The sequence below is a fragment of the Motacilla alba genome, chromosome 5 (assembly GCF_015832195.1).
Source record: "Motacilla alba alba isolate MOTALB_02 chromosome 5, Motacilla_alba_V1.0_pri, whole genome shotgun sequence".
NCBI classification, from domain to species: Eukaryota; Metazoa; Chordata; class Aves; order Passeriformes; family Motacillidae; genus Motacilla; species Motacilla alba.
This window is the reverse complement of record NC_052020.1, coordinates 31150402-31177190: the sequence shown is the minus strand read 5'-3', so window position 1 is coordinate 31177190 and position 26789 is coordinate 31150402. Positions and strand designations below refer to the sequence as shown.

Genomic DNA, 26789 nt, shown 5'->3' with positions numbered 1-26789 from the left:
AAAGATTTTTTCTACCTTGCTCAATTATAGGAAATTCAGCATTCAATTCATTAGCTTGAATTCTTCCTAATTTTAATTATTTAAGCCAATAGACCTGATTTGTCCAAATAATTTCTTTTTCATTATAAATAAAACCGATATGTTTAAATCTGCTTTATATATTTCTCATGGGTGCTAGGCTTTGCTGAGTACATAGTGACTGTTTAAAAATCAGTAGAACTCACCTGTGGCTGGTGTGAAATACTATGTTTTAATTGAAATACCATTGTTTTGTTTCTTTTTCTTTCTTTTTCTTTCTCGCCTGATGAAAAAACCTATTGTGAGAGAAGGATCAGGGAGGCCCAGCTTGGCTCTTAGACTTAAGAAGTGGGAAAAAAGAAATGCCAAGCTGGTATTAATAAAAATGCTTCCTATTGGGAATGAATGGTATTGCCAGGAAAAAAAAAAAAAGAGGGTATTTTGCACTTTGTGTGAGAGAAACAAAGGAAAGAAAAACCAAACTCCTTCATTAAAGTTCTAACAGACATACAATTAAAATGTTTAAATTTAAAAAGTCAAATGACACATATTCTTGCCTTCCTATGAAAAGAGAACTGTTTCCCACATGGCTGACCATCGAATACAATGTCATTGTGCTAAGAGTTAAAAGAGCATCAGTGTAAAAAGAAGATGTCTTCAGATTCTGGAATTCAGGGTATTCAAAGTAAATATCCAGACAGAACACTTATAACTGAAATCTGTCACAAAAAGGAATCTTAGTGACTACAAATGTAGCAACCAATCAAAAAGTCATAGCATGAAACTATGGTTGTCACAGATAAACCACCAATTCAGATGAACAAAACTTTAGAAGAGAAAGAAACATTCTTATTTCAATTTTACTCTGAGAAAAGTATGATTTTGACTTAAAATAATGATGATGTGCTGTGGCATAGCTTTTGGAAGGGTTTCTCATTACTACAATTCTGATGGCCTAAAATAAACATAGAAAATACACTGTACATCTCCATGCGGTACAGCATATTCCTTTCTTTCAGAAATGGTAAATAAAAAATGCATTTACTTGAAAACTCCTTTAGCCTATCCAAATCTTGTACTTAAAAACTTGAGAGAACTTTCAAGCCAGGCATATTTTTATGGTGCTAGTAAGAGACCATTCTTGCAGAAGATGGACAAGGAAGGCTGATTCTAAGGATTCTAATTTTCAAATCACATTTATCCACATTTGAAGAATAGAAAATTTAGAAGCAATTTTTCAGGAAAAAGGTGTATCTAATGCTGCAAGCTTCTAAGTATGACAGCAGGATTTAAACTGAAGTCCAAGCAGAGCTGTCTTCAAAGAGAAGCAAGTGGCATTACTGGGACAGCAATTATAAATCACTCACTACTTCCTGAATCAAACTACATTCAAACCAGTACCATATTTTGTTGCTATTTCCTTTATTAGTACTTATTTCACAGTGGAGAAGCCTCACAGACTATATATTACAACTAAATGGGATCTCTTAGAAACTAGCTATAGCATCTGTATCCGGCTAGCAAAGCCCTAAACTGTGGCCAATTTTGCATATAAATCTTTATCATGCTGATTAATATTATCATTTTAACAGCTACTATCATGAAGCACAATTTAGGAGGAGTACTGTTATGTTGCTGTCATACTACAGTTTGTGCCAAATTTAACATACAAGCAAGACAAATAAAAATCACGTGCGCAGAAGAACGTCAGTGATACCACTAAAGCTTTTTATCTGTCTTGTAATCCAAACATGTAAGGGTTTCCTTTAGACTTCAGGACTCAGTTCAAAGGTTTCACTATATGCATGACTACTGTTAGTATGTGCAACCATTTGATAAATTATTTCATTTGCACTTTTGTTCTGATCCTCATTAAAGACAATACATTAGGCTTATGCCCCACAGCAAATATTTTTAATCACACATACAAATTTAGCACTTTTCTGTCTTTAACCTTTTATGGGGCTAATAAGTAAAGCACAGCTCCAACAAATCTCCTGTTCTGCAGTTAGGCTGACTGAGACAACAAAGCCAGGGGCACACGATCTACTAAGTTTTCAGAAAGCACATTATTTTGAAGGTCCAACAAAATTTGCAGAAGTACATAAAGCAAATTGTTTGCCCCTTAAGCCACCTTTTAAAAAGCTAGTTTTCTTAACCAATGTAGTTCAATTATAGGGTAAAAATGGGGTACTTAAGTCTTGCAGAAAGAGCACAGAGTAATAATTGATAAAAAAATAGCTTTTGTCTTTGGTACTACTATTTCACTCTGAACCACTAGGCATAACTGCTTCATTTACAGTTCTTAATTATGGAACAATGATAGTATAAATCCAACTTTGTATTTAATTAGGATTAACCTCTCTCCACTATAAGTTACAGAAAAGACAACCCCCTATAACCCTAGAGCTCTACAAGATTCGTATTCTCCAAAAGACAAAATGCATTCATATTTATTTAACTTGGACATACAGCAAACAGACTGCCAAAGATTCAAGCTCTGGAAAACATCAGCTAGTCACACAATGTATCCTTATGCCCCAAGCCAAGGCAATGAAAACCATGGACATGGGATGCAAAAGTAAGCTCGTATATAAACTTTACAGATATTTTTCTTCTTAAGACTTACTAAAGAACAATAGCCTCTCTTCATCAAGAGTAAGATAATAGCCTTATCTCCCAATATTAGCCTACTCCTTAGTGTGCAGTCACAAATGAATATATAGCTGCCTCATGTAAGGAGAAAAAAAAAATCTGTTCTTCAGCACTAACATTTTAATGGGAAAAAAGATATGAACATACAGTAATGCTGACATTAACCAATCATATACCATCTCTATTTCAGTTCTTCTTCCCTCTACGCTTTCTTACACCAGAGACAGCAGAAAAGACAACAGACAAGATGGAAAAGGAAACAAGATGACAGAGAGGCCTCTGGGAAGGAAGAATTAAAGAGGATAAGAGTACAAAAGAAAAAAAGCAGTGAAATAGCAGAAGACAAAAAACACTGGTAGGCCAACATCTGAAATCAATTGTCTACACAAATACAAAATTCAGGATTACCATCCTGTTCATAAATTCTTGAGGATTCTTTTCACATTGGTCTAAGGTGTATTATAACACAAGGAGCAACACTTGAGTTTTTCATCCTAACAGTTGTCACTAGCCACAACAGTGGCAGGAGAAGAACTGTGGCATCAGTCTTTTAGGTCTTCAGAGAACTTGACCAGAGTGTACAAGGTGTCTTTGACCATAGGATCAACTCAAACCCTCTGCTCATACAGCTTTTTCAAAAAATTAACAACCAAAATCAGTCTGTCCCTGCTTTATGTAATGATAATTTACTAATAAATGCTTTAAGGGAAGGATAAGCCTTTTACAAATGTGAGAACGGGAACCAAAATCCTTACTGTTTCAAGACTACGTATTTTATCAGTTGTGGTGGTCAAAGTTGATGTGACTTTGTCATGACTCCATCATGTCTGAAAAAAGTTTTGTGAGAAGGGCAATTTTTTTCATCATGTCTTGAAATACACAAAGTCTATAATTTTAGAAAAGCTCATAATTACCAAGAATTATGTATCAAAACTGCTTTCAACATATAATCAAAGGACTACATTATATAATGACAAACTATTAAAAAAAATCTTACTGTTCTGGTTTATCCAGAAGCTTCAGTTCCTCCTCTTTTGAAGTCTGATAATATTGCTTGATTTTCTCCAGTTCATCCTTTTGTGCTCTCTGAGTGAATTAATATAAACTAATTAGTTACTAATTAATAAGAAATTAATAAATTACTACTTTACCTGTTTGCCTGCAAGCAGCAATTATAACTTTGTAACTTTGTTATACTGTGGCTCTCAGAACTGCCCCCAGCACTCAAGGTGAAGCTGCCCCAGAGCAGAGCAGAGGGGACAATCCCCTCCCTTGCCTGGCTGTGATGCTGTGCCTGATGCACCCCAGGACACAGGTTGGCCTCCTGGCTGCCAGGGCACTGCTGACTCATGTTCAGCTTACCATCAACCAGGAACCTCAGATCCCTTTCCACAGAGCTTCTCTCCAGTGTTTCACTCCCCAGAGTTGCCCCATCCCAGATGCGGAATCTGTCACTCGCTTTTTTTCAAACTTCATGCAGTTAATGACTGCACAACCCTCTGATTTGTCAAGGCCTCTCTGCCTTCAAGGGAGTCAATGGCTCCTCCCAATTCAGGACCATCATCAAACTTACCTAATACACATTCCAGTCCTGTGTCCAAGTTGTTAATGAAGAAGTTGAAGAGCAAAGGGCTTAGGATAGAGCCCTGCAGAATGCCACTAGTGCCAGGTCACCAGTCTGATGTCACCCCCTTCACTATAACCTAAACCATGAATCAATTGCTCACCCATCATATGATGTGTTTATCCAGCTGTGTGCTGGACATTTTATCCAACAGGATACTGTGGGAGATAGCATCAACATCTTTACTGAAATCCAAAAATTTACATCAACTGGCTTCCTTTGGTCATAGAATCACCAAATATATTGAGTTGAAAGGGACCCATCAGCATCGCTGAGTACAACTCCTGGCCCTGCACAGGACACCCCAAGAATCACACCATGTGCCTGAGAGTATTGTCCAAACACTTCCCATTGACTGGGACCTCTCCAGATTCCCAAGAGGATTCAAAAATCATCTAGAAAAGGCCTCATAATGGCATCACCTAGCTCTTTGAATATTCTTGGATGAATTCCATCATGCCCCACAGACATACAGAGATACAGCTGGAGCAGCACATCCCACACAATTTCAGAGTTGACTGGGAGTGGATCAATCTCACAGTCATGATCATCCAGCTCAGGGCACTTGGAGCCCTTCAGTCCATAATTGGTGTTGAAGACAGAGGCAAAGAAAGCATTAGACATCTCTTTGTCTATGTCCCTGTTTGTGGAGTTGCCATCCTCATCCTGTAACCATCTGATGTTATTTTTACACTGCCTTTTCCATTAACATATTTTAAAAAACCTCTTTTTATTGTCTCCCACTGTTCTGTTCAGCTTCAACTCCAACTGAGCTCTGGCTGCACAAATTCTCCCTAGAGTGGCAAGCAGCATCTCTGTACTTCTCCCACACCAGCTGACCTTGCTTTCACTGGGCATACACATTCCTCTTTTGCCTTGGCTCCAAAAGAAGATCCCAGCTCAGATAAGCCAACCTTCTGCTTCATCTGCATGAATTCTTACATTTAGGAATTGCCAGCTCCTTTGCCCTTCATAAGGTGGTATTTGAAAAATAATCTGCACTGATGGACCCCAGAACCTTCATAAGCATTTTCTCAGGGGACCTTACTCACTAGTTCCCTGAGCAGCCTAAAGTCTGTATCCGAAATACCTTGGTGATTAACCACATTTTTACCCCACTTTTACTTACATTTTCATATAGGGCTTCCAGTGTCTCCAGATCTACTACAGAGTCATCAACACACAATATAGCTGTACAGAATACAAACACAAATTAGACACTGTAAAACATAAATTAAGACTTCAATTCTTTTTCCTGTGAAATGTACCAAAGGGTTCTAACCTAGATACAGGACATTTATGTTTCCAGGTAATTTTCTTTTTTTTTTTTTTTTTTGTTCTGATGTCAAATCACAGCACTCCAGCAAGGACATTCTATAAATTCTGTCTCAGGAGAATAGTATATCTCTATATAATCAGCAGTCAAAGATGTGACCAGTCAAGTCGCCAGTTGATTGTGTAGCTGGCCAGGCAGGAAAACATGAGAACAACTGATACCAGACAACAAACAGCACAGATTTCATGTTAGCTTAGAAGGCTGGATAGGAAGGAATTGAGAGTGAAGGTATTTAAGTCGCCCTGTATGCATGGGAAATCAGTTTGTCTAGGAGCTAGCAATCTTGCTAAGTAGACAAGCAGACAAACTTTCAAAGTTTGCAAGCTATAAATTTGCAAGCGGAAAAGATTGTGCTACAGCTTTTAAGTTATCTTCTACAAGTTCACAATAAAATTAGCTTTATCCAATAGAAAACTATGCACATGACAATTTACAGATAAATAATTTTCAACACCACACAGACACACATGCAGCATACTCTTCAGTGATTAATTATGCTTCATTACTAAAAATGAGAACTCTCAAAATGTTTCCTATCTTAGTTCCAAATATTACTGTGTTTGGAATATATGACATAGGTGCTTCCAACATTTGCAAATCCCATCACAATTTAGGCAATTGGTATTGGTAACTCTTGGTATTGGAAAATTGATATTGGAACTCTCCTGAAAACTAAATGGGATTGCTTCATGGTGCTTTCTAACACACTCGAAATGTTAAATTCCAGTAAGCTGAGAGATGCACAGTGGAATGGAAGTAGCTCTGGATGTTTAAATTTTCTGAACCCAGCTTTTCCTCCAGATTCAGAAGAGGACTAGGCACAATTTTTGAACTCATGACTTATGCTTATATATTACTGAGAACATTAATCCCAAAAGAATCAAGAACATAACCAGTGAGATGTTATTAGCTACTATCTGATAACTTTTAATTCAATTGTATTATATTTCCTCAAATGATCCTTGACTGCTTATGAACTTAGAGGATTTTAAAAGCTCTTCCTGCATTTGTAATCCATGTTTGAAAGGGGCAAGGCGCACATCTTTAAATAATTATTTAAAAGTAATAAGCTTTCGCCTGCTCTACCACCTACCCCATGATTTTACATTGTGAAATTAACCAGCAGGCTAGTAAATTTTCTCTGTGGCAGGCTAATTAATTTTATTAAAAGGTCCAGTGACATTTAGAATGCTTTAAAATTCTGCCTGTCAATTATTATTCCATCTGTTGACATTACACCTAGGTTAGAAGTAAAGAATTACACAGAAGACAGTATCAATGAAGAAAACAGTATTTCCATCTGTTTTTGTCTTACTGGAAAGATTCAAAACCCTCAAGACTGTAACCAAATGTAAAGCCTGAACCACTGAGACTGGCAAAAATCTTCGTTTAAAGAAAACTCCTTAGGGTTTGAATTTATGGGATTCTCTCTTATCTCCTGCAAGACAGATCCGAGAGTTGCACTATCTTCTGTATCATCCAATAAAATTCCAAAAGAACCTAAGAGATGGAAAATCTCTTGGAAAATTGGTTTCACAGTCCAATATATTTAATTGCTACGATTAACAATATGCATATTGAGTTCAGAAACTTCTCCTTGTGGTTTAACTTTTATCCTATTTTAGCATATTCTGAAATCTGCTTACAAGGAGAAATTTACTTCTCCAAAGCTATTGAGAAAAAGCAACTTATTGGAGGCAATTTAAACTAGTACTAGAAATGCAAAGCATGTAATTGATAGTCAAATTTTTATGTACAAATCTATTATGATGACAGGAAGCAGTTCGATAAAAACTCACTGTAATAAGAATATCAAGTGTTACAAAACTAGCTAAATATTTCAGCCAGATATTTGTCACCAAAATGGCCCCAGAATCACAAAGTGGTTTTTAACACTCTATTACGTTATCCATGTTTCTGTACTCAACATCAGATCGAACAAATCAGCATTGTTTTGAAGTGACATGATAAAACAAAAAGTGTGATAAAGCTAATGAAATAAATCTGCTAAACCACATTTTTAATAGAATTAAAAATCATCAATTTTAAGAGACACTGACTTGAGTTACTATCTCTCTTGGAGATAGCATGTTATTGTATAAAAGTACTCAGAAAATATTTTCTGATTTACTTGCTATACAACCTGTACTCCTATTATTAGCAATGAATGCACAGACTGACAACTGCAGTTAAAAATCAAGCCATTCAGCTGGACATCTTAGGATGTCAACGTATGTAGAGACACATTTCTACTAAGTCAGAAGTACTGCCAAAATCCACATAACCTCCTTTATTTCATCTTTATACATTTTATTGTCTTAGCCCTTTTTTTTTTTACATTCAAACTGATTGAAATGATTGCCATGCGCGTTTGGAGCAGAAGACAAAAATAAAAACATGCAAATTCATGATAGGCCCATCTTTTTGAAAAAAAAAAAAACACATTAATTTTTAAAAGCTGGAAGAAATCCCCAAATTCACAGGTGTTTTTACATTCTTCTTATTCTTAAAATATGCCATGTGAAAATACACTCACAGTATTAGTAATTAGTAATGTAAATTAGCTTGAGTGGGGGCAGCTTGAAAAAAATCCATTGCACTAGATCAAAGAAAGTAATTATTTTAATTTTCACTTGAAGTAACAAAAGCTTTTAAATTTTTCTATGAAAAACAAAACCCACTTTTAATCATATGTATATTAACTTCATCCAAATTAATACAAACCTTGGTATGTTTTACAAAAAGCTCTTCCTGATACAGTGAATTTAACCATGATACTTTACTGCATTAAATCTCATTATATCTGGCTTACGTAAGTGTGAGTAATATAGGTGAAATATCATAAATCCACAAAAGAGGCTCCAAAACAATTAATAGCTATTACAATATCAATCATCATTGGTGGTTTTTACTTTCATCTTGCTTTCTAGTTAGCTGTCTTCCTTACACTGTCAGTTCAGTTAGAATATTTCACCTACACCTCACAATATGTCAAAAGGAAGTAGACTCATGCTGTGAAAAGCTGGTAATTTTATTGGGTTCCTCTACCTTTAAAAAATCTGTTACTTGGCCAAGTCTGGTTTCTGAGATCCTTTTTTGCAGGGAAATTGAGGCAAACATTTTTATGTTGCCTATGGTGTCTGCTCACAAGAAGAAGAATTTATATACACAAGGATCATTAGTGCAGGGTTGCACCCATTAGGATATAATAACCGTCAGCTAGGACAAAAAACAGATCAGCATCATGCATTCAAACTAACAGGCACACATAAAAATACTTGCCAGCTACATTTCACATACTAAGAGCATTGCTTCAAATATAAACTTATACCAAAGGTTTTTAACATACTAACTTCTAAAAAATGAATCTAACAGATTCCCTGCTGCACAGATTTTTCACGTATTCTGATCAATTAAAAAAGGTACAGCAAAAAAAAGCTGGGAATTTAAAGCATACTGTGTGCAGTGTACATACAACTTTACAGCTTACAGTTTAATGTGAAAAATATACTTACCTCCTTTAAATAACCTTAAATACCAACAGTCTTAAGGCTGAATCTGATACACAGCCTCATTCCTACTAAACACATTTTAGCTAAATCAGGATTTAACTCCTGCTGACAGAACTTACATATACTCACCAGTATCAAACCATTTAATGTGACAATTAGACTATGAAATATGAAGAAATCACCTTAACTGCTCCCAAATAATAAAACAAAAGTACGTTATTTAAATAAAAGGAGCTTGCCAAAGCTCCATTTATTTGACCTGGAAGTACTTGGTTGTTTTAGATACTGCATTCTGTTGAGTAAGGCTTGATTTCACGGGAACACTGAAAGCCCGTCATTGGGAAATTTAAATAAAATTGTGACTGACCTAGTCAACTAGACAATGACTGTTAAATACTTGGCAAAACTGCCTGTAATATCCAAATCCCTCTGGTTTAATTCTGGCAAATTGATATGTTATCAACTTATTTAAAGGTTTTCTCCAGTATTAATTGCCATGCAACACAAAAAAAATATACGTAATAAAGAAGCACCATGGGCACAATGGAGGCTTAGAAGCCTAAGAAAGCCTGCATCTTGCCAGAAGTCATGAACAAAAGATTTTGGCATTAATGTTAACCTACCCACATGCAATGGATATCCAAAACAGATTAATAAAAAGATACGTTGTGAATTTTCCCAAAAAAAAGAGAAAAACATTTAATTTTAAATAAAATCATTTCCCAATTTCTGAGATGGGTGTGCAGCTATCTTTATACTTCATGCATAATATACAGAATGTATAGAATACATACATGTAATATTTTGGGTAGGTGGGAAAGTCACAAAACTTTGGAACAACAGTTTAGATGTGCCATAAGGCATAACTTGCACTAAGACAATGCAAACCTATTTATAAACTTTCTATGGGCTCTTATTAGAGCACTCCCAGATGATTAGAAATATAATACTCAATCAGAATGGTTATTAGACTGATCATCAGTCTGGTTGGGTTAATCTACAGTTCATATTCTTCCAATTTTTTACTCCCATATCCTAAAATGAAGGGGAAATCACAAAGTTGAAGGAAACCAGTCAGACGCTTCACTTTTAGTATTAGAAATAATCTCTATGCTAAGGATAAATGTGAAGTTCTCCCCTTTTCATACAGGCTATATTCTGTCAACATCGTAGTGCTACAGCACAGCTACCATGGTTTTGGTAAATGTAGCAGTGAAGTCTGCAGCTGCTCTGTGGGGAACACACTGCTCTTTATTACCACTTTACAACCAAAGGGTACAAAAAGCTATTAACTGTGCATCTGATGTGATCTACCACATCTCAAAGATTTAATCCCATGGAAAATATACCAGCATATATACCAGCAGACCATGTAGTTAATGTGCTCTGACAGCAATAAGCAATATCTGACAGTGAAATATTTCCCCAATGTAATAAGCAGAACTTCTGGTGCTCAACAATTTTAGTGGCAAAATGCAGGTACTATGAATGTAGGGAAGGATTTGGGATAATCACTCTTTTGAACATAAGACATCTACATTTTATATACATCCCATTTTCTGTAACTAATAGTTTTTCATCTGGGCTGCCCCACAATTTTGCCAGTTAACTCTTGAACAAGGATCTCAGTAGCTCATAGAAAGCCAGTACAGATGACATACACTGCAGAAAGGAATGCTATTATGTGTTTTCCAGTGCACTGCTATTGCCAGCTACTATTTTGGAACTATCTCAGTGAGAAGAATATTGCTCTGTAAGAAGCTGGGACAAGGACCCACAAAGTATTTTCACATACAGCTATAATCTGCATTTCCCATTACAAACAAAACTGAAACACCTCACTGTAGAGCAAATTGTAGTATTTCAACAGCAAAACCACACAAACAGTGTTGATCCACAAGTTTGTCTCTCAAGTTGTAGTATTTCAGCTGAACAATGACAGGAAAAGACAGAAATGGATTGATATGAAATGGAGTGTGGATGCTTAAAGCATACCTAACACGTGATCTCTGCTATTCCTCATCTCCTTTTATAAAGGTTTTAAAAAATGCAGAGAAGCAGCCTCAAAAATAATCTCAAATTTATGCACAAGTTGATTACTGCTATTTGTCTTTTCAATATACAGACTCTATATAGCATACTGAGTCAGACAGATTTTCTGCATGCTTCTTCTGCTCAGGAAATGAGTAATATTAATAGTGGTCTAACAAAAAACTTTATTGCCCTCACCAGTACCAGATTCACCAGTGCTCAGAACTCCGAAGTACTCGGATTTGTTCTCTCCCACTGTACAAAAAGCTGAGTCTTAGCACAGGTGCAGCATGATAATGTTAACTTTCCCTATGCATCATATAACACCAACAGTACCCAAAATAATTATTTGGTTTTACGCTGTCTTCTCCTTAGACTGTACTCAGAAGCAGTATGGATATGAACTTATCTGCAAAGGATGAACTTCATTCTCTTAAACAAACACGTGTGGGAGATCCCCCTCCTGAAGTGTGGTGGCTGGCGCATTATCAAATGCAAACTCAAACATCTGGATGCCAGATATGGTCACTTGCTTGTTTTGCTCTGCTGAGTTTTCTACAGAATATGCTGTGAAGCTATGTACTTTGATTTTAGAGGATAACCCTATGGATGCAGAAGTCTCACACTATTTTAAAGGAAGATGCAATTTTTCTTGTAGTTACTCTTTTGTCTTCTCTACAATTTTGCATGCATCTGTATGCACAGGGCAGTTCATCTGAGAATTTCTCTACCTGTTTTCTGTAACCGCTACCTAAGGTAGACTAACCAGTACATCACACATAGACCATACATTCATTTGTACATGACTTTACAACAAACATGGTCATAGAAGCTTGAAATAAAAATTAGGTATTTTTTTTTCACTTCTGACTTTCTTTTGCTTCAGATTTCTACATTCTCTGTTGTAAGCAGTCGAAGGCTATTAACTTATCCCTGCTTTTCACGTACTGAATTCCGCCATGGAAATCGGCGTGAAAAAAGAGATGAGTGCTTAACTGCGTGTTTTTAGAGGTAGCTCTTTGCAACTCCTCTTTAAAAAAAAAGAAAAGTTAACATGCATGACCCAATGGTTACATGCTTTTTTGGTTAGGTGTTGTCATGCACCATTTAGCCTATCATTATTTTTTTTCATCCAGTGCATTGACTACAGCAGTCTTCAAATAATTTGTCCGCTGAGAGGCAAGACTGACCACAGATTTAAATTACACAAAATACCATGGAATAAACGGACATTAAAAGAGAAACAAGCATAATTCTAGTGTTATTTTCAGAGTAATGTACATTCCTAAAGGTCCTCTCTACAGAACAATGTTTTCCGAGTTTTGTGAACCAGTTTTTCACCCTAGATAGTCTCTGAACACAGATTTTGCTTAGAATCAGTCAGACTGCCTTGTTAGTACATTTTTTTAAAAGTTCCACTAATGGTATTCCCAAATCCTGATGGTAGCTCCTAGCTGTTTCCATAAGCAAGAGGCAGCATATCCTATTGCTGCCTTGAGCAACACATGTGGTGACAGGCCAGTCATTTGCTACCTCAGACAAGAAAGGGTGATGAGTTCTAAACTTTTCCTCAGTGACAGCATTTGTTTTGGTGTCTTTCTTCTACCAACACTCTAATTTTCATTAAACTTGTAGGATTACATTAGCTACATCTTTAACTGCAAGTAGGGTAGTCTTTAGAAATGGATTTGTAGACACCAACAGTTCCCACTATGCACGTTTCAAGTTTTAACTATCTCTGATCTGATCCTGGGGAATTTAGAGACTGCTAAAGATGGAGACTGTTGGCATGCTCCTAAAGCATATTGTCTCATTAAATTTGATTCTGAAGCATGTTTGTGCACTCTGAGATTGCTCTGTATTGCTCTGCAATGCAAACACAGCCAAGGGGACAATTGATACATGTGATCCAAAAGGGCACTGCTGACTCAAGTAAAAAATGCTATTGGATATATACCCGGATATTTGGATCATTATGGTCTCTCAGAGCTGGTATAAATTGGCCAGAAGATTTCAAAAGCTACACAAGTACAGCAAACAACTCAGAGAGATAGAGATGCTCTATTTTAGTAGAACGTCATGGCATGGAAAATAAAAAGAAAACCAATCTCTGAAGATTCTTAAGAATATTACCCAGTTTTTGTAATAAAGCTTCTATCCTATCCCTGTGCTGCTGACACTTCTGCTAGCAAATTATTTAGACCTTTAGTAATAGCAGTTTTTTTCCATCTCATTCTGATACCTTTCACACAATACTGGCAGACACAAAGTTATTCCTTCTTTTCCTTATTCCTCTGCATCCCAAGAGACATCTGTAAGCCCTTGTGCTTTTAAAGTGCTAGATGCTCAAAGGCTCTTTTGAAATTAATAATAATCAATGCCAGCAGCATCTCAACACCCTACCCAGTATTTGCATGTGATGGAGCGAAAACAATAGCAAAAAAGGAGACATCAACTTGAGTTGTTCCAGCAGTTGTTTTAAATGGTGAATATTTTCCTTTTCTTAATGTGAAAAAGAAATAAACAATATCCTTAAACAATATCTTTTTAAATCCAGAACATAAGCAGACTCTCAATCACCCCAGTGTTCTGAAAAATCTGTATTTCTCTCCAGTTGTATTGGCAAACTTAAATAATTTCTACCAGTAATGGAATTTACAACTGACTAGCCTCATGCTTTGAAAAATGCCATCCAGTAATTCTTTTTCTGATTCTTACATGGTAACATCAGTTTGGGATGTACTTCTTATACTGTTAATGAAGCAAAATGTAAATATTAAAAAATACTGACTGCATGTTTGAAGCCTGAAAGATTTATGTGTAAGCCCTCCATTTAATTCCTGTTGGTGGACGACTTGCTTTAGAAAAAGCAGGGAACTGCAGGGGAGGAATATGGAAACACGGTACTGAAAGTGTTATGCTAACTGTAGAGGTACAGAAAGAGTTGTACCTAAATTCAATTCTAGTTTTTAAGTGAAACTTTTACATAAACTGGAAGATATTGGAAGAATGATTCTTCTGGTAGTTTAGGAGACTATTCAAAACACATTTTGCACTGTCAGAAATTATCTGAGGGCTATGAAAAAAAATCCATGCAAGTACAATACATTAAGTGTAAGAAACACTTACCTTGTTGAATATCCTTCATCTCCAAGTGCAAACTCGATATTAAAATTCCTACAGTTTGAGACCGCTTTCCATCCAGCAATTTGATAATCTAGAAAGGTGATGCAAAATGATCTGAGATCAAGGGAACACTCTACAAAGGATTCAGTCACTTTTATAACAGAAGCTAACTTGTGAATTGAATTCAATGTTTCTCAGAACATCAAATCCTTTTATTATCTAAATGTGGTAGTAAGACCTTTATCTTTGTGCTCTGCACCTTAACAAATGAATTATAAGACTGAATTCTCATCAAGTCTACCAAAGAACATCACCTCTTACTTGTAGGATGCTGTTACACAGGAAAAGAAAAAGGCACATCAAATATTTATTCTGGAATATGTTTTTCCCCCCTTTTTCTTTAAATGACATTTAAGAACTATTAAAGACACTGAGTACATCACAAGTTCCTTAGTTTGTCTGGTAGTTTACATTTCAGTGTGAACAGGCTCATGTCTTTTTTTTTCAGCAAAGAATCAATTCCTGACCAAGAAGAATTGAAGAATTGTCGTTTTATGCTCTCTCAACACTGCTTCTGGAACACTGGACACTACTCAAAGTATTTCTTTTGCTCATGTCTGAATGTGCTTATTCTACACTGTTGACACTCCACAGGGATTTCAGGATTTTTTTCACATTTGGGTACAGATATTTGATAGCATAATATACTGGCATTCAGATTCTCATACTTTCTGATGTCAGTTTAGGGGGAGAGGAAGAAAGAGGAGGAAGGGAAACCTTAATGTTATTTTGGCTGGTTGCAATTACTTATAAAGAAGGGGATGAGTGTTGCTCAGATGTTAAAAATGTAAAAAACTAATTTCCCACAATGTCTGGGCCATTGGTATCTGTGATTTTGATTTATTTCGTAAGGAAGATATGACAGGAGCACATCACAAAATGCAATACAGACACAAGTTCTTCAAAACTACAAAATGTTCTGATCCAAGCAGATGGCTTACTTCATAGTGTTGATGTACAAAAACTATCAAAAATACTAACTCCTATGCAAAATTAAAATTAATAGCTATGTTTTCTCTAAATTTATATTTTTAGTATTTGAATAATATTTAATCTATATTTTCCCAAATTTAATTGTATTATTTAAATTAAAGGTGGCATTTATATTTGGATATTTAATCATAGTAAAAACTTAAAGCAATTGTTATGGCTTATTCCTAGAATACTTGTATTGATACTCAAATCAGAGACAGTTAACTGACAAAATTTATACTAACTCATAAAAACATTTCCTATCTATGTTTCATGTGATTTGCAAATATTTACCTATGAAAATACTTAGTCACCCATATACAAGACTAAATTTTTTGACAAATAGAGGAAAAAGAGAAATGATACTGACATTTTCACGTGAAAATGCAAAGTCAGTATTTAGAGTACCGAAATTGGATAATATATGCACAAGTTGGAACAAATGCTCTCTTCAACAAAGATCTGACAGATATTTTAGGTCCCTCTTGTAGGTAATCAATAATAAACTTACGTTAAAGTAGATGGTTCATATTTTCTGTCAAAATTTGAAAAAATCTATCCTGAGAGTTTTTCTGCCTATTTGTACAGCACATATGATGGATATTAAGAAATTAATACTATGGAAAGTGTTTTGTTCAAACTACAAAGTATTCAGGCTCTTTATTTCCTGAATACACAAGCAGACAAGATGATTTTGCTCCAAGTTACCTTAAATGAATGCTGTGGAAGCATCACATCCTGCTGACTGATTCTTCTGAGCAAACGTAAGTAACTGCTCGGTTTACTTACCATGGTCATCTCTGAAGCTTTACATGAATTTGCTGAACTCCACAGCACATTAACTTCTTACAGGGATAATTACAGGTTTGAGCAGTACACAATTTGTACAGCATTCACTGACCTCCAGGTTGACCTTGTTCAGGGCAAATTCATAGGTTGTCATAAACCCCATTAGATATGCCTAGTTTGAGGCAAAACCTTTCCAGACTACAGCTGTTGTAGACAACATGACATTTGAAATCATTCCACTGAAGTACTTGTAAGTGCTACTGTATCCTCCAGATATGATCAAACTAGCTCACATCACTAAGCAAGACCTCCCCCCTAAACAATTTGTGAGAAAACCCTTAAAGAAAGCCCTATATAATTTTAAAAGTTAAACGAGAGATTAATGATTTAAAACGGCAACTGACTGTATGTTCACTTGCATTTTAGACAAATGTATACATGGTCACAATTACCAGGCATCAAGCTAGATGCAGACTACCTGAAATAGCTTCAACAAGTAACTGAAGGCTAATAATTAGTTCATTAGAGAGCAAAAATGGAGGACCATGACAACAGAATAGCTTACATCAAGCATAAAACTACTTCAAACCCATAGTTATTAGAAAGATTTTGCAGTAAAAAAATTTTCAGTAGTGAAAAAGAGAATTAATTTTCAAAGACACTAACTTGGTCCCAAATGATGGTTATTCTGTCACTAAGGGGGAATTACATATGGGTGTGAATTCCAAATAGAACGGAGACACAAAAAAATCAGCACTTTTTCAGTTCAGTAAAAACATAAGGCAAATAAAAGGAAAGTTTGTAAGGACTGTGTTGAACTATTTAGTCTATGCTTTTAAAAGACAAATCACTGATCACCTCTCAGCATATTGGGACTTGCTTGTAGCTGGCAGTGACAGGTAGGCAGCTACAAGCCAGCTGACGCTGCTGTGCCAGCTGATGGGGTTTGCCAGCTGCATGTTGCTTCTCCAGACTATGAATGCATTGTTGTAATGGATGCAGCATCTTCTGGCTTAGTGACAAAATTGTGACTGCTGGTGATAATTCCTTTACTTCACTGATCATAGCATTATTTGATTTTTGTTGTTTTCCCCCTATTTTTTAATGCTAAGTTCGCTGATTTCCAGTACATAAAAGTGTCTCATCTACATCTTTCAAAACTTTATAATCTAATTAAAAAGTGAAGATATACCAAAGCTTGAATACACTACTAAATTATTCTGTCATTCCCATTAGAAGGTGTTTTTCTAATGTAGCCAGAAATGTATTTCATTAAATACTATACAGCAGACTTTACTGTTCTGTCAAACTGCAATGCCTATATTCTGTCTAGGACACTTATTGGTGCTGAAATCTGAAGAGATTCAGTTTACTTTAGTGATTAAAAGTTAAATCCTTCCTCATGGTGGTGTATGGATTCTTTCCACAATATTTAAATTTATTGAGAAAAGCCATAAGCTAAAAAGCTGTCCTGCATATTACAGCTTTTCCCTCCATTCCCACTCACCAACTTTTACAGCAAATCAACGTCATGGACACATGTTTGGATTGCTGAAACCCTGTTCAAACACAGGAAGAATATCCTGCACAAGAAGCCAAAGTATGTCCCTCAAGCCATTCTGCATAAACACTCCAAGAGTTACCAATGACATTTCAGAAGCTTAAGACTAGACATTATCTCTCATATTCCTACTCAAAGGAGAGCCAAATTTAACTACGTTTTCCTTAATATGAGTGAACCATAGCTTTACATTTTTAAAAGTCTATTAACTATTTTAATACCTTGAAAACACCACTACTTTTAGCCTTTTTCCTAAGTACACACAAATGGCAATATATCAGGTTCAAATAGGAGGTATGAATGAGCTAATAAGAAACTTTTCTCAATATCTTTAAGCCTATCAGAACTACAAAAATTAGACAAACCACAAAATAGATATTCACCCTGTGGATAATTTCTTTATTCTACGTGACTCTAGGGCTTTGTGAAAAACAAGGAATGCCAAATATTTTTCTCGGCACAGCATAAAATATAAAAAGAAAGTGAGAGTGCCTCGGATGAGCATGCACTAGAATTTTACTATTTCTGCTAAAGTTTGAACTGTTTATTATCTTATGCAGACAGCTGAAGACAGTCATTGTGTTTCAACCCTGCAAAGCTTCCAACATTTTCTGCAATATCTGCCCTTCTTGCAGAAACACAAAATTTATTAATTGTAATTCCTCATTTAGTTAGATGGACAAAAAACTTGCTGACAGGCATATCCCTTTCAGTTAAAAAAATGCAATTCACTCAAAATATTGACACTCTTCGTAAATGAGAACACATGTTAATAATTATGTGAAGTCTGTTAGAGATAATAGACAACAGAAAAGCCATTATCTTTAATGTCCTCCTGCGTCTTTGAAATTATAATCATTGCACTAAAGGGCCAAAAATGATTGATGGACTTTCATTTGGAGCATACACCTGACACAAATTACTTGACATTTACTCTTTTTTTTGGTAAGATGAAGACAGAGTGGCATCACAAATATCCAACTATCCTGTTTCTTGAAAAAGTATAGAAAATACTTGAGTTTATGAGGATAAATTACTAACAAGTGCTCAAATATATTGGAAAACCTAACACAATGTCAAAATATGTGTTAAATCTAGCAATGGAGCTACAAAATGCACATGGAAAAAATTGCAGTAAAGAAATCTTCTATTTTAATTATCTCCTTTTCAAGATTACAGAGTATCATAGCTTAATACATAATGAATTATGTCTTTTATTTATTTGATTCATACTCAGGTGCTAAGGGACTTTCATTTTCCTCCAATAATTTGAACTTTTCGTGCTGCAGATTCAACCACTTCAGAACTATAAAATAACTATAAATAAATCCCAGTCCTTCTGTATATTATTCATCCATCTAGAGTCTCTGGGAAAGTCAGCAAACATCTTTTCTCCATTTCATGGACATCAACTCCAAACATTTACTGCATTACATTACTTCATATAAGATTATAATGCATCTAGTGTTAATTCAAAAACATTTTTATGAGAGAAGAATTATATTTTTAAGGTTTAAATATGTTGCATAGTATCTTGCTCTAATATTGGGACATAACTAATATATTCATCTAGCCAGTAAATTCTCCCAAGCAGAAAAAAACCCAAATTCTATTTTCAAGACATTATATCAAAACCTCAGAACACTTCATTTTTATCATTACCTACATAATACATAGACTATTAAATGAAAGATTGCAGACATGCAGAGAAAATAAATGCACAAGAACAAGAGTTTCCTGCATTATTTCATAAGGTGTACAGTTGGGAAAAAACCTTAAAGTTCTTCCAAAGATGCTACATTTCCCAAAGGGCTGCATGATCAAAGAAGCATGAGCAGCCACACTGTTTGCAGAGCTTCTAAGCCCAGATAAGCATTACCATAACAAACTTCAAGTCTTCAGGTATATATATTTGTGTACTAGAAATGTAGACCTGACCTTCATTTAACCTATATTTGGTTTACATTGTATCAAGTGAATGAACTATATTTTTCCAAAATAAGTTATATATTTCTAAAAATAAGTAAAATCACCTTTTATGCAGTCCTTTAAGTTGTATTACCATTGCAGCTTAGATTCTTAATTTCTGTGCCTTTCTTCCCCCACATACTTGCCAGAAGCCTCTAGAAATCAGTGCAACCCAATAAGCCATTTCTATCTGGCATGAAGGCAACAAATTTGGGAATCATGAAAGTGTTTTTGAAAAAAGTATAGCTGGCTGTTTCAATCCATAGGATAATGGACAGAAGGTGGACTTTATGTCTTTTAATAAATTAACAGCATTAACATGTTGAAAAGGCACTCAAAATGTCATTCACAGCATTTCTGCACTTCAAGACAGTTATCAATTATATGTGTACCACTCTAAACAAACTTTTCTAAAGATCTCCAAATACAGAAACACAATTTCCCTAGCCAAAATTTTTCTGCATTCCTTCGGTATCCTTGCTCTTAGAAAGCTTTTCATAATTTTTCTTTGCAGCAGCTGCATGCACTTGATTACACTTATACTGTGTGTCCCAATCAACCTTCTCCTTTCTAGACTAAACAATCATAATAATTTGATTCTTTCCTTAGAGACTACTTCGCTTTTCATCATTTTCCCTCTTCTTGACTCTTTACAGTTAGCAACTTTTTAATGCAGGGTTGTAGTGCCTAAATGTAGATGCAGTTCTTAACTGAGACATGGCTGAGTAGTGTCTTGCAAGCAATACTTCTTGATCTATCAGAGTTCTGCTTTTCATTTTTAGTATTACCATGATTTGAAAATTCATGTTCCTCTTTGAGAGCCACTATAGTGCCAAGACTCCTTCTGCTGAACTATTACCAGTCAGTTAGCCAGCTGTACCCCATCTTATTTTTTAGGTAGCTGAATATTCTTAATCATATTAACCTTGTGGTTAATTGAATTAGCTTTGTGCTTATCTTTGTCTGTCAGACAAGATCTCAGACACATGAAAACCTTGTGAAGGATCTACTTCAGTATATATGAAGCCTCTTGCAAATAGGTGGTGGCTGCAGAGTTAGCATTCTGCTATCCAAGAAATAAGTGAAAAAGTAACTACAAATAGCAGAGAAGTCCACAGAGGCCTCAATGTATTCTCCGACTTTGAAAGTGAGTGTATATATATATATATATATATATATATATATATATATGCATGAATAGAAATGTTATTGATATATTGAAATACTATTATACTATACAAATATTATAAATATTCATTTAATATAAATATTATAAATGTTCATTTTATGAAAAAATTTTTATATTTTAATTATACAATATATATGAGTATAAATTTATATGTATAATATGAATATACACTCAGAAGTTTTCTTTCTGAGCATAACTTGCCCAATGATACTGGAAAATAGACTGGCCATTCTATTTATCTTAATCACAGAATCAATCAGGTTAAAAAAGATTTCTGACATCAAGTCCAACCTATGACTGAACACTACCACGTCAAGCAGACCACAGCACTGAGTGCCAACAGTCAGCGTTTCCTTAAACACCTCCAGGGACGGTGACTCTGCCACCTCCCTGGAGAGTCCATTCCAATGGCTTATCACCCTTTCTGCGAAGAAATTCTTCCATGTCCAACCTAAACCTCCCTGGTGCAGCTTACGTAGGACATTTAGACATTTCTGGCTGAAAATGGCAGGTGTCTATCAGTTGTAAGTAAAAAAAAGCAGAGCATACAGTGAATTTTTTAATCTGTGTTGCCATACAGTGTCTACTACCTGGATAAATGGGTAAGAACAGAACAAACTGAAATTTCTATAGGCTTTCCACAGAAGCATTCATTTCACAGCCTAAGCACACAGATTATTCCAACTGATTTCACAAAACGAATAATTCGCAGAAGAAACTAAGTAATATTGTTTTATTTGAAATTGCAAAAGAGTTAAATGAGAAACAATTACCCTCTAATTCAAAACATAAAATCTTACTTCCAGTTGAAAAAGGAACTTGATTGTGAGGCACTGATGTAATTCTCACTCAAGGACCAAAGTATTGAACAATCATGCTTTAATAAGCAGACCTGCACCATCTATTGGTCTGTCATTTCCCTAAACACCAAAGAAGTTGAACTTAGTTTGTATAAGATGCTATGAAATAAGGCAAAGTTTGTGCAGAGAAGAGTTTCAGTGCAGGGAGTGGGTCAGTCTGACCGAGTATCATTAAATAAAACAGCTTAACTATTTCAAACACAAACTACAACTTCAATGCTGTACTTACATCTTGCTCTGGAAGACTTTTTTAGTGAACATGAAAAAGGAATTTATAAGGAAGTACATAATGACATGTCATCAGCTAAATAAATCTGTAATATAGGATGAGCGTCATATAAGATTTGTGTTTCTTAATGTCTGTAGAAAGCATCTTTAACCAGACTATACAAATTCCTATAATGTGACACTGGTACCATTTTTAAGACCAGACACACAGAAATTTATGTACTGAAGCAAAGAAAAAGATTCCTGCTAAAACCCTAGTAGATATAATTGTTAGGAAAAAGGCAAGAAACTTTGAGAGCCAAAAGAAGCATGAGAAACCAGAAATGAAACTACCCAAACTGACAGCTTTATATTGATCTACAGGAGTTCTCTGTTATTATCTACTAATAAATCCTCCTGTAAATAAATAAAACGCCTCTCTACTACTGTATCATTTGCAGCCCACCAAGACTGATCCACTGGAGCCAGCCTGCACATATCTGGGCTTTCAGAGAGACAAAGAAAAACACAGGACCATCTAAGAGGGCCAACTGTCTGTAAAAACATTCAGCTGCTACTATGAGTCAATTAACTGAGAAAGGTGAAAAGACAGGATACACAAAAAGAAAATGCTTCTGTACTCAATTAAAATTTTCTTTGAATTCTAAAAGCAGATTTATTTTTGATTTTTAATTTGACCAAATGATGGAATTTCACACTTCTGACCACAGCTTTTGTAAATTGTCACAGAAAACCCTACAGCTCCCATGGTTTGTAACACCATCTTCACAATCCCATCAGTTTCCAAAACTAAATAGAATGGTAATAGAAATAATTTTGAATTTATTTCTAAGGGGATTTATTTTTGTATTTTCCCACAGTACTTTAAAGAAACTTTTTTCACTTCATTAATTTCAGTAAAATATCCATTGTCTTAAAATAGTAAGCTTAACTCTAATAACAAACCAGAATAATTAAAATGTTGATAGAAATAAAAAGGCTGTCTTTCTATGAAAATACATTGGTTGCTCACGACAAATAATGCATATTATTATAACAATATGTTCTGTAAGTATTACCCAATTCAATTCTGGATAAGCCAAGAGAGATCACTAAAAAAACACACTGCTCAAACAAGTAAGTTAGTTTGCAAAGCAGCAAGGAAAAAGAAAAGCACAATTTCATCTTTCAGTACACAGGCCTAATTCTGTACCTGGTTTGCTGTCACCCCCTTGGAGAAGTAGATATACTCCCTTAATTACTGAGATTTTGAAATAAACAGGCAACTACTTGAGCATATTAGTTCTCCATTAAAGTTACAGTGATTAAATTCTTCAAAGTTCTTTAGAAACCTGTATTTCCTATTACATAATTCTTTCTGAAAAAAGGTAAATTAATGAAATGTAAAAATAAATATTAGAAAGAAGGCATAAGTTACGAGACCAAATTGAATTTATGGATACAGCTGCTGCTACATGTCCCATTCACTTCAAGCATTTTTCAAGTAAAATATCTCAAAATGTTTTTCACAGAGATGTTCATGACCAACTTCAGTCTAATATTTGAAGGACTGTAACAATAATTTCTTTGGTGTGTATTTACAAATGCCAGCATGTCCCCATCCAGGCCCCATTTTTAATTATTTGTTTTTGCATTGCATGAATTTGAGTTCTACAAATTCTAGAGCCTCATTGATATTTCTCATTAGCTGCTGCATTAAAACACAACATAGGGAATTTATGATCAAAAATGTTCTGAAAGATCTGGAAGCCCAACATGTATAAATGTTTCATGCTCTATGTATTATAAAATTGAAGGTAGCAAGCACAGCTCACATGCAAAGTGCCCTCTTGTGGTTCCAAGCAGGTAAACTCAAAGAAATTTAAAACAATAAATGTTTCAGGAGTTTCTGACATGCAAACACACTATTTTAGGAAAACAGTATTGATTATGGCAGTAAATACTACTAATGGCATTTGTTTTTCCCATCTGCACATCCCAACTGGCAAGTGCCAGCTGCCTCTGTAATGGATCATGCCTAAAGCTGACCGTATCTGCACTACGGCAATGACACAGCTACTGCGTGTAGCTTGGGCCATTTAAGACATGACTGTCCTGCCTGTTCCCCTTCCTGACACAACTCTAGCTATACTGGAAAAAAATTTGCATTCATTATTTAAAATTTTGCTTTAAATTTTATTTTTCTAATAAAATTAATCTCAGTGGAAGAGAGGTTTGCTGGAGTAACTAATGATAGGCATTAATTATACATCAGCTCAAGGGCAAATAGGGGCCAGAAATACTGGCACTTTCAGATATTAATTAGAACTTTAATTCTATTCTCCCATACAGTATTTTTTCTACCACACTGGGATGTGGAACTTTCATTAGCAAAGGTAAAAGATTTTCCAAGGTAAATAATAGCCCTGCATTCTCAAGCAAGAGAATTGAGATAGAAAACTACGGATTGCTGATTAATGCTTAGTCATTCACAAAAAAATCCAAAAATTAAAAGGCAGTTTTCTCAAAATGAAAGACAAAACAGTACCACACACACAAACAACAACAACAACAACAAAAAGACAAGGAAAAAATAAATACCTTTTTGGCCTTGGTTTTTTTTTCATAAGTCTCTGATAATGGTTTTCTTTTTTCCTGAGTGGTGTCTTTGGAGAATAAATATTCAAACTCAGTAGTGTCAAGTATATCAGGTTCTTCCAGTGATTCCCATAATGTTGGCATAGCAGTTTTCCTGTAAAGGGAAAGGTAATAATAAAATTTCTAAGCATTATGAGAAACCACAATACATCTAACCATAACAGATGAAAATCCATTATAGATTTAAACTCAAAGCAACACACAGAGCATTTCTTTCCTATACCTTGCTCCTGTAAGGAGTCAAAAGTTTTCCTATGAGTTTTAGTCATTAGTTGGACCTACTTAGTCCATGCCTGCTAGGCTATGCATCATTCATATTGTACCATTGTTTGTGCAACAACGGCAGCTTGTGCAAATACACGTCAAGAGATTTCTGCCACTTCAACTAGGATTAGAAGTACTCCAATGTCAGCTTTTTTGAGAAATTCCCAGTAATCTATTTAGACCTATAAAAATAAACAACATCAACAAATAGTGAACAAACTGTATTCAAGCATATTTTAAGAGTGTTTGGGGAAATTTGTATAGGACCTGATTTACTTCATGTTATCCACAGATGTTGTATGCTCATATTTATCCTTGTTGTAGTTCTGAGAAACTAGAGTAATTATGTGGCTTATATTTTGGGAGACTAGCCAGTATTCTTCTTCATTCAGCCAACTGTAAATTTTAAATGTGGATTATCTTTCCTTCTTTTTTTGCCTTCCAAGACTGGATTTAGTTTTGGATCAGTTGGGAGCTTGTTTACACAGTCCTCTAGTTTTATCTGGACTAGGGGAAAATAATATGTAGTGCTACAAACATTGCACATCAATTCTGAAAGGGCCATGTTTCAAAAATTTCAATGTTTCCGGAAAATATGTGGGACACAACTTTTGAGTGCTCTTGACTGTTCATCAGTAGAAGGCGGGACCACATCTTCCAGCAGATGTCACTAAAAGGCAGTGAAATTATTTGCAATTAAAAAGTGAAGAAAACCACTGTAAAATACAAATGGCTGATGTCACTAAACATAGATGCAATATGCAACAAAATGGAATACCTACCAATTCAAAAGGAACCAATTTTTTTTTTTTTTCAAATTTAGGGATTCTTTTTCTACTTAATACTCAACTGTCTACTATCATGAATGTTTAAGGAACTTTTCATTTTTTTCTACTAGCATCTGCTGATGCAGCATATTCCACGTCACAGGACATGCTTAGAGCTCCACAGCCTCGCTCCTCCTGTAATTAGTTGTTGTCCCTGAATCAGGACAGTAGTGTTAGCAATACTAAGAATGAAGGATTCTTTCCGTCTCTGCAACAAGAAGTCCTGGATGGCTTCCGATCTGAGCAGCAAACCCTTGAAGAAATTTCCAGTTCTAATACAGATCATGAAAGTGCTGGACCATTACATTTGGTGACCAGCAGTCCATCAGAACGCTATGAATTATCCCTTAACTTTCAAAAGCTTGGTGAACCAGTGCTGTCTCAGAAAGAAAACTTTTATGTAATTGATTCAATGGGAAGAATTTCAATAAAGTTTTTTTTATGGACCAACTATTTATTCACTATGAAACAATTATGCCGAAGAAATACTGGAAAAGTAAAACCAAAATGTTCAAGCCTCCTGCTCCAAAATATTTCACTTCTGAAAAACTTTAATTATTCTTAATTCTGAAAAACTAAGAATATACAACTGACATTTCAGTCATTTCTTTGTTGCTTTCAAATATTTTATATAAAATATTAACACCTTACAATGTTTTATTACACCAGAATAATGGTACTGTCTCATCAAAATAAATTCAGAGCTGTAAAGTAAAATAAAACTTATATTTAAATCCACTTAATTTCAGATATTTACTTCAAACATGTTTAAATATAATAGAGAAACCTGAAAATATTATAATATTAAATAATTTAAATAAATACATAATTTATAAAAAATCATTATCACAGTATAAAGAAACTATAATAAATAATTTCTAAAAATTAACAGTCTACAATAATATAATAAAATAATTATAATAAGTAATATACTGTGTGTATATATTGTATAGCACATATAATATTATGATGCATTATGACTGTAAGCCATAAATAGTAATATAATTTAGTTTATTAAAAGGTTTAAATTTAGCATCTTGGTAAGTGCTGCTAGGCTAACAATTTTGAATGCAGATAATAATGGTTTGAACTTTTAAGATCCAAATAATAATGTAATTTCATTACTTGCATT

The 26789-nt window shown here is 34.9% G+C and overlaps 1 protein-coding gene across 8 annotated transcripts in view; it reads right to left on the bottom strand.

Moving 5' to 3' along the window:
- FMN1 (formin 1) overlaps positions 1-26789 on the bottom strand; it is a 168820-nt gene that overhangs the window by 53257 nt on the left and 88774 nt on the right. For all 8 annotated transcript variants that reach the window (XM_038139829.1, XM_038139831.1, XM_038139833.1 and 5 more), the window contains 4 exons: positions 24510-24660; positions 14306-14393; positions 5427-5488; positions 3671-3759 (listed from right to left, as the gene is read on the bottom strand). In XM_038139829.1, coding sequence (XP_037995757.1) covers positions 3671-3759; positions 5427-5488; positions 14306-14393; positions 24510-24660 — 390 coding nt within the window. The remainder of the gene's footprint in view (positions 1-3670; positions 3760-5426; positions 5489-14305; positions 14394-24509; positions 24661-26789) is intronic.